General features: G+C 33.1%; 1 protein-coding gene across 1 annotated transcript; it reads left to right on the forward strand.

The window, feature by feature from the left end:
- Positions 1-1,254: 1,254 nt before the first annotated feature.
- On the forward strand, positions 1,255-5,333 carry LOC112032997 (soluble inorganic pyrophosphatase 1). The gene is made up of 9 exons (XM_024065766.2): positions 1,255-1,365; positions 2,414-2,558; positions 2,657-2,685; positions 3,736-3,801; positions 3,881-3,988; positions 4,347-4,412; positions 4,485-4,605; positions 4,726-4,807; positions 5,167-5,333. The coding sequence occupies exons 2-9, from the start codon at positions 2,423-2,425 to the stop codon at positions 5,207-5,209; spliced, it is 651 nt and encodes a 216-aa protein (XP_023921534.1). The 5' UTR covers positions 1,255-1,365; positions 2,414-2,422; the 3' UTR covers positions 5,210-5,333.
- The last annotated feature ends 4,009 nt before the right edge of the window (positions 5,334-9,342 follow it).

The raw sequence follows: 9,342 nt of genomic DNA on the forward strand, positions 1-9,342 counted from the left end.
TCTGTTTGAAAAAATTAAATGTTTAAAGTTGCTAAGTCAGTTGTCAGTTTTTTATTTTATTTTTACCTACAATTGACTAAGCAATTTTAAACACGTAGGGGTTTTATTTAGTTTAAATGGTAAAATTTCTACAATAGAATAAGAAATGTGATTTTGAATTCTATTTACATAAAAAAATCAATTGATGTTTTGGCAAAATAGTAACAAATAATTATAATGTCAATGGCCATCAATTAAAATCTACGGTATCAAAATATATATATATATATATATATATAGTTTTAAATTATCAAAATTATATGTATAATTGATATGACACTTTTTCTGTATGCTTTTTTTAAGTTTTGAGTCCCTCCCAAAAAAGGGAAAAAAATTTTGAGAAGGAAAAAAGAAAAAGAAAAAGAAAGAAATAAGTGTCCATTTGGCAGCAAAATTTAATCTATAAACTTTTTGCTTGAATCGATTTTAGCATCATTTTTATCATATAAACCAAGAGAAAATCTGGTTCTAACATAGAAGTATATCTAAAGTTCCACAAAAGAAACTAATCTATATTTCTCTTTGTCTTACCTCTGAATAAAATATAGTTGCCCGAAATTACAAAAAATGCAAATTATTCTCTACGCGAGTGGATAACGCATACGAGGTCCAACGTGTCAATGAGTCGCTGCCACATAGTATGCTGCAGATTCAAGCTAACGTGTCAACAATACAGCTGCACAATAACCGAAACCCCACAGCGAATGGGGTGCACTGACTCACACTTCATCCCCATCACCAAACACAATCAATGTAAGGTACTACCATTACCATATATATATATATATATATTTTTTTTTTTCGGTTTCAAAAATAAACGGTAACCGAGACGATAGACTTCCCAACGTCCAGCCTAACGATAACGCAGCGGACCAAGACTGCACCGCACGACCGTTAGGAACTAAGTGGGACCCAGCCAAAGTCTAAAACCCAATAAAAAAACGACACGTACCCCCCACCGTCTTCTAACAGCTGGTGCCACGATACCTTCGTTTTTCCGCAGAATATACGGATTCCATAAGCATTTCACTGTTTGATGAAACGTAAGAATTTTCCTTTTCTCTTTTTTTCTTTTTATTTATTTGTCTTTTTCCATTTAGGTCCCTTTAAATGGGGAAACAGAAACGAGAGCGGGAACGCCTACCGCACAGCTCTTTCTTTCTTTCTTTCTCTACTTAAACGCTATTCCCATTTTCTAGGTCTTTGCATCTTTTATTTCCCATTCTCTCTTTCTCTTTCTCTATCCATTTTCGTCGAGATCTGTGCCTTTTCTCGAAGCTTCATTTGTGCGAGCTGGATCCTCAGTTAACAGTTGAAATAGTGGAGGTACGTTTCACAGATCGGCCTTTTTTGCTGTAAAATTCATGCTCATGCTCTTGCTTTTGCTTTTTGATTTGGTCGTTGTCTCGTGGATCCAATTTTTTTCCTTTTTTTTTTTCTTTTTTTTTCGTTGCGTGTGATGCATGCAACAGTGGTTTTGTGTGTTATTGTGTGAGCGTTTCTTATCACCAAAGAAAGAACGAGTGGATTTGCTTTTTGATTTTTCCGAATCTTTGTTTTGATTTTTTAACAGGTATCTTTACTTTTATATCCTTGCGATTGTTGAAGGAAGCTCTTGATGAATCTTTGTTAGCCATTTTTGGCAGATCTGAGACTGATTTTGTGGATGAATTTATTTTCCTTACAGTTCATTTTTTCTGATACGTTTCAAAATGAAATTGTTTTGTCTGTGCGTTTTTTTTAAGTACGAAGAAACTGAAATTTTTTTTTTCTTCTAATCAGATATTCACCTCAGTATCTATTTGGATCGAGAAGCTTAGGGAATTTATTAATTCAAATTTGTCTGATTTNCTGTGCAATAAGGCCAAAATCTTTGACGAATTTCAAAGCCGGAACTGTTTCTGTCATGTTTGTGCTTGTCTTTGTAGAAGATTTTTAATTTTTAATTTTTAATAAAAAAAATCTTGGTTTTTTTTTTTTTTTTTTTTTTAATAGTTTTTAATGGTAGCTTCTGGTTGATGTTACTTTTAGTTGACACGGTAAAGGTCTAATAAACGTTATCGTTTCATATTGTAATCTTGTAGTTGACGTTTGGTTTAGTAATTGGGACCCTTATAATTTAAACATAAAAAGTTGATAAATGGGTATCTTTTTTTGGTACAAATGTCTTTATGAGACACAATTAAGCGTCTCTTTATATTGCTAATTCCAAATACGACTAATCAGAAAGTTGCGTATAATGTGAGCAGAACTGAATGAAGATTTCTCGTTTTGATTTAGTTTGAGAAATTGTTGCTTGAAGATACATTATTTATTGGGTTTGTGACAAAAGTACTAGCTGTGTTTTTTGAAATATCTCTGTATGCACTTTCAGCCTGCAGTCATGGTTCCACCAATTGAAACCCCGAACAAAAACCATGATGCTCATTACGCCCCACATGCTCCTCTTAATGAGAGGATTCTTTCATCCATGACAAGGAGGTCTGTTGCTGCTCACCCTTGGCATGATCTTGAGATAGGTATGCAATGTCATAGTGTAAACCGTTTGCAGTTAATGCTTAATTGTTATTTTTTGTCACTAACCAATGTGGCAAACCTATATTTTTGTTTCGAGCAGGACCTGGAGCTCCAACCGTGTTCAACACTGTAAGAATACTGAACCATTACCATCATTTGTTCATTTACTCGTTGTATAATTTGTTCTGGCTTGTGATTGCTTTAGTACTGATTCTAAAGTTTGCATGTGTAAATAGTGATTTATGATTATCATATATTCTACACAGATCTAGCCATAACCAAAAAGTTGGACAAACCAGTCTGGTTATTACCGACACGCTATATCACCTATGTTTCGGAACATCAAATGCAATCTGTTCATGTTTAGAATGGGAGTTCCTTTTTTCTAAACAAATCATATGGCCCCCTAGGTTCTGAGGAAACTTTGCAAAGTGGACCAAGAATTGTATGGTCAAACATATGAATGCTGCGTAACTTCTGGGGCCACTTGTTTGTTAGGAAAGTGTCAGAAAGAACTTACAAAAAAAGAGAAAGTGAATACATCATACTTAGGTTGCTAGATATTATTGGATTTTAGTCCAAACTATTAATACCCTGTAATTTTAATCTCTCATTATTAGAGAAGCTTTTTTTAACTAGTACTGAATTGGATACTCTAAAAATGCACTAAACCTTGGAGCCACATTAGCCACAAATTTGCAGCTCCTGCCATGTGATTTGTGGATGTGGTTCCTGTCATGTAATCTTGGGGTGGTTTGCAAATCAACATATAAAGATATGTCCTTTGTATTTGTGCCATTGTTCTGTGCAGCACTGTATGACATAATCTGCAAAATTTAGCTATCTTATCTAAAGAAAACTGTTCATTCATGACTATGGAATTGGAAGAAGTAACTTGTTTAGACAAGTCAGACTAAATCTATAATTTTCTAGAACTGTAATGTCGTTGGTTTTTTTTTTTTTCCTTTAAATAATCTGCCCCAGAAAATACCATCTTGCACTTTTCCTTGAATATGCAGTTTTATATTACTTTCTGTACAGTTACAGCTTTTGGCTGTTAGAATTGTTATTACATTTCAGAAGAACAAGGGAATATTTTACATGATATTTAGTGAAAAATTGTTATACATTCAGCGTTTTGACTAGAATCTTTTATGGGTTGATGGCTAATTTATGCAGGTAGTTGAAATATCGAAAGGAAGCAAGGTGAAATATGAACTTGACAAGAAAACTGGATTGATTAAGGTAATGATGTGAGTTAAGTCTCTTTCCTTGGTCTCCTCATATGTGTTAGTGGATTTCTTAATGGTACATATATTTGCAGGTTGATCGTGTGCTCTACTCATCTGTTGTGTATCCCCACAACTATGGTTTCATTCCTCGTACTCTTTGTGAGGACAATGACCCCATGGATGTCTTGGTTATTATGCAGGTATGCATTTCTCTTTGCAAATTTCAAAATTTCACTCCTTTTTATCCTTGCGTGCATGTGTTTTTGGGAATTATACTTGTATGCTTGAAAGCACTTAATGTCATCTAATTGCCTTGTTTGTTCAAGGCATTCAAACTTGACTTGAACTTACATTGATTAGATTATGTAGACCTGTCTACTTTAACAGTCTCATGTATCCACATACATACAGTCATGTTCATATATGTTTGTACATGTGTGTATATAGCATTGAACATGACCGATGAACTGAACCCCACAAATGGCCTTCAAAACAATGGTTTAATTGTAGAGAGTTGTAAACCTGCCTGATATATCTTGGCTTTACAAATATTGACAGGAGCCGGTTCTTCCTGGATGCTTTCTTCGGGCTAGAGCTATAGGCCTCATGCCTATGATCGATCAGGTAAATAATCTGAGACCCAAAAGAAAGTCTTTATCCTTAAAAAAAACAAGTGTTAATTTTGATTTTTTACAGGGTGAGAAAGATGACAAGATAATTGCTGTTTGTGCTGATGATCCTGAGTACCGAGACATCAATGATATCAAGGATCTCCCACCACATCGTTTGGCTGAGATACGCCGCTTCTTTGAAGACTGTAAGTTTTTAGCATAGAATAATTGTGAACATCTGCAAACATAATCCAATGCCGTATATGGTCCTTTCTTTGTGTAAATCCTATGGATGACATGTTACTGATCCTGAATACGATAATCAGACAAGAAAAATGAAAACAAGGAAGTTGCAGTTAATGACTTTCTGCCTGCTTCTGCTGCCTATGAAGCAATCCAGTACTCAATGTAAGCGATATTCCTCTTTAATTAGTCTCTCTTACACATGAATGCACACATGTGCGCGCACACACAAAACGGAAGAAAATGCTTCAATATTTTTGATCTAGAAGATATTCCCAATTCCGGTTTGAGTTTTGGGCAAGTGATCTAATTGTAAAACATATTTGTAAATCTATTTCTTATACTTTCTTTGCTCTACTTCCATCCCTGGACAACACAGGTTCCAGGCTTTTACAATTACTTTTTGGTGTTCATCTTGAATATCTTAAATTGTTTTTTCTTTCTAATTCCTTTTTAGTACCAATATGTGCATGTATATTATTATGCTTGTCATCTGATTACATTTATCTTCTTTCTTTGTGAAGGAACCTCTATGCAGACTACATAGTGGAGAGCCTGAGGCGGTAGCTGTTTGTACAAGCATACATCTTGGGTTGTGATGCTCTTACTTATAATGAAGTTGCTGTTATATAAGATTTTACTTTGTTACAAGAAACCTCTATATGTAGCTGCTCTGCTTATATTGGTTTCAGGAATGTGTGCTAATACTACAACCTTTAAATGGATTGTTTTTTCATGATGATGATGATGATAAGTACGGAACGAATTTTGTTGTAATGAATATCTGAAAGGAGCAGGGAAAATTAGTCTGGCTAGAGTATATTGATTCTTGTGATGATTCTTTTTTAGGGTCCTCAATTGGTCACCATTTGTCACCGTTTTCTGTAAGATGCTTGGCATTATTCAAGCATGCAGTTGATTTGTCACAAGTTTTTTTATTATAAAAAAATAAATGTGTTTTGTTAAACAACTGGTGCAATGGTTTGTAAAATGAATAAACCGGTATTTGCCTAGTATCAACTTTACTTGGCAGACATTAGAGGGAGTGTCTCTCTCCCTCTAATGCCTACAACTATAAGGGTATTCAAACCTTGGTTCTCTTCCCTCGTATGAAGTTTATTTAGTAGACATTAGAGGGAGTCTCTCTATAAAGGTAATACAAAGGGTCTGAAATTCATTTGTTATAACTGATGGCAGTGGAAAATGTTGATTACCTCTTGCATTTCTTTCTTTGTGAAGGAACCTCTATGCAGACTACATAGTGGAGAGCCTGAGGCGGTAGCTGTTTGTACAAGCATACATCTTGGGTTGTGATGCTCTTACTTATAATGAAGTTGCTGTTATATAAGATTTTACTTTGTTACAAGAAACCTCTATATGTAGCTGCTCTGCTTATATTGGTTTCAGGAATGTGTGCTAATACTACAACCTTTAAATGGATTGTTTTTTCATGATGATGATGATGATAAGTACGGAACGAATTTTGTTGTAATGAATATCTGAAAGGAGCAGGGAAAATTAGTCTGGCTAGAGAGTATATTGATTCTTGTGATGATTCTTTTTTAGGGTCCTCAATTGGTCACCATTTGTCACCGTTTTCTGTAAGATGCTTGGCATTATTCAAGCATGCAGTTGATTTGTCACAAGTTTTTTTATTATAAAAAAATAAATGTGTTTTGTTAAACAACTGGTGCAATGGTTTGTAAAATGAATAAACCGGTATTTGCCTAGTATCAACTTTACTTGGCAGACATTAGAGGGAGTGTCTCTCTCCCTCTAATGCCTACAACTATAAGGGTATTCAAACCTTGGTTCTCTTCCCTCGTATGAAGTTTATTTAGTAGACATTAGAGGGAGTCTCTCTATAAAGGTAATACAAAGGGTCTGAAATTCATTTGTTATAACTGATGGCAGTGGAAAATGTTGATTACCTCTTGCATGGAGGATTTGTTCATGTGTTTTGTAACAGGCACTTTTATTAGAAGAATGCATTTTTAAATCCTTTTTCCCTTATTGTACCCAAGGTTGTCAAAATCGCGATCCGGATCGTAAAATCGCACGATTTTACGATCTCACCTCACCAAAAAGATTAAAATCGTAGCAGGATCGCAAAAATGTTAGGATCGTAGGTAGGATCGTATAGGATCGTAAGATCGTATGGGATCCTACCGATCCTACCATTTAGCTTCTTTTTTTGTTTTTTTTTTTTTTTGTTTTTTTTAAGTGGGCTTCATTTGGGTCATTTGGGTAAGTCTAGTATGATAATCCACGGTCCACCTAAAGGTCCTAAACCCACAAGCCCATCAAAACCCAATAATAAATTGAACCAAATTTACTCCTATCTTAACATTAAATCTCAAAAATTAGTATTAAGTTTAACGTTTTCAAAACCTAAATATTTTAGAAACACTAAGCTCCAGTAGACCAGCACCTCTGTCCCACACCTCCACAGTGCTCTGTCAAAAACTCAGCCCCTCTTAGCCCTCTCAATGGTGAGGTTTCTTAAGTTTAATGTTTTAAAAAACAAAACCTAAAATATTTAGAAACATTCAATGCTAGCACCTCAGTCAGCGCCTCCTCAATCCTCTGTCAAAAACCCAACACCTCTAGCCCTCTCAATGAAGTTGCCGTGAGCCATCCCAACGCTGCCTTTAAGCTTTCTGGTAATTTGTTTTGGTAGTTAGAAGTTTATCATTTATTTGTACTTTGATAGCTTGATTCCAGATTGTTGTGTTGTGTATATGATTTTGACAAAGCTTTTAAGGTTTTTATTTTTCTATTTTCAAATTTTTTTTTAATGGATGGATTCATATTTTAAGTGATTATATAACATACAAAGTCACTATCAATAGGTTTTTTTGCTTAAAATCTAAAAATAGGTAGGATCTTACGATCCACGATTCGATCCTACGATCCACGATCCTACCTACCTCCCACGATTCTATGTAGGATCCCGATTTTGACAACCTTGATTGTACCATCGAATTATTAGGGGGAAAAAGAGTTGAAAAGAGTAGAACAACGGAATGTTTTATAAAAAAATAAATCTCAAATTCCCAAAATTACTAATCTTCTTTGTTCAAATTCCTCCCTTACAATGTTTTAAAGAAAAAATTGTCTAACAAGAATAGAATGGTATGCTCGGATTTGCAATTTATGCTCATAATTATGATCACAATTAAAATGCCAAATTCTCTAAATACGCTCAATATCTGCTTGGGGAGATGATCCAAATGTACCTTGTAAACTTTCACAAAATTTCAATCCCCAAAACTTTAATTATTGGGACTATCATTTGAGTATCTCACAATTTTCCGTAGTTTATTTGCATAATGTTAATAAAAGGCTATAGATTTTTTTTTTTAATAATAATTTTTATGTTAAATCAATAACAAAAAGCTAAAAGCTAGCGTGGTTAAAAAAAAAAAAGTTTAAAGATTTGCAAAAAGAAGACAAAAAGAAAAAGACAAATTTTTTTTTTGCCATTTTTCATTAAAAAAGAAGAAGAAAAAGACAACCGTCAACCATCATTCATTATTTATCATTCTCAAATTTATTTCTCATTTTTTCTAAGAGAAATACCAAAATTTCAATTTTGTGATGCATTGAAAGATACTTTCAAAAGGGATTTCCTGTAAATTGTAGACTCAAGTTGAACTCAACTTCATGTCCCTTTAGGAAAACACATCATATTACAATCCATTATGTTTCAAGAAAAATTTCTATAATCAAGATAACAAAGAAATAAGAATAATGAAACAAGTATGCTACAAAAAAGAATAGCAGTACAAAATAATTCTTTGGAAACTTACTTGAATCTATCTTGAATAATTATCCCAAAAAAAAAAAAAAAATCTTCAATAATATTTCACATCCTGAAATTCATTTCAATACTTAAAAATATTACAAAAGGGTCAAGAAATGAAAATTCTGAAAGATTACAAAGATGATGATTTTGAGTACAAGCGTGATCATAAGTTTTGTTTTATTTATATATATATATATATATTTTTTTTTTTTTGGTGATGCATGATACATCCAAGGAGCATCCTTATATAGCCCTCAAAAGTGTGAGTATATATATATTTTTTAGAATACTAAGTATTTTTAACACACGCACTGGGAGAGGAGAGAATGTTTATTTATAAATTAGAAGATGAATATTAAATATTCATAAACAGTAAAAGTTTTCAATAATTCCTAATGCTGCCAATTAAACAAGAAAAATATGCAATAGTTTTTTTGTTACGAATAGTGAAACCTTGAATAATTTCACTTTATCGACAAAATAATATAGATTCATTTTTAAAAAGATTACCATATGCCTGGTACTAATAAACCTGATAAACTTCAATATATAAAATATTATGTTATCTAAGAATGATTATGATACACTTTCACAAATTGAATTAGAATAAAAAGAAAAAACCAGCACAAATTCTTACTTTCACATATGAAATGACATCCTTCACATGAATCTTAAAAATCTTAATAATTTAAAATCTTGATAATAATGTGGATGGAGGGAGTCACTTTGAGTTCAGATGTTTATTATACATAGCTTGGTTTAGGCTTTTTGTGAAGTAAGAATTTGTGCTGGTTGTTTTTATGAAACATTCTAATTCAATTTGCTTGATGATATTATTATCATAGACTTCACCGTTATTTTAAAAAAAAAAAAACCTTTCAAAAAAAACAAA

Source organism: Quercus suber, unplaced genomic scaffold, assembly GCF_002906115.3.
Source record: "Quercus suber isolate HL8 unplaced genomic scaffold, Cork oak 2.0 scaffold_141, whole genome shotgun sequence".
NCBI classification, from domain to species: Eukaryota; Viridiplantae; Streptophyta; class Magnoliopsida; order Fagales; family Fagaceae; genus Quercus; species Quercus suber.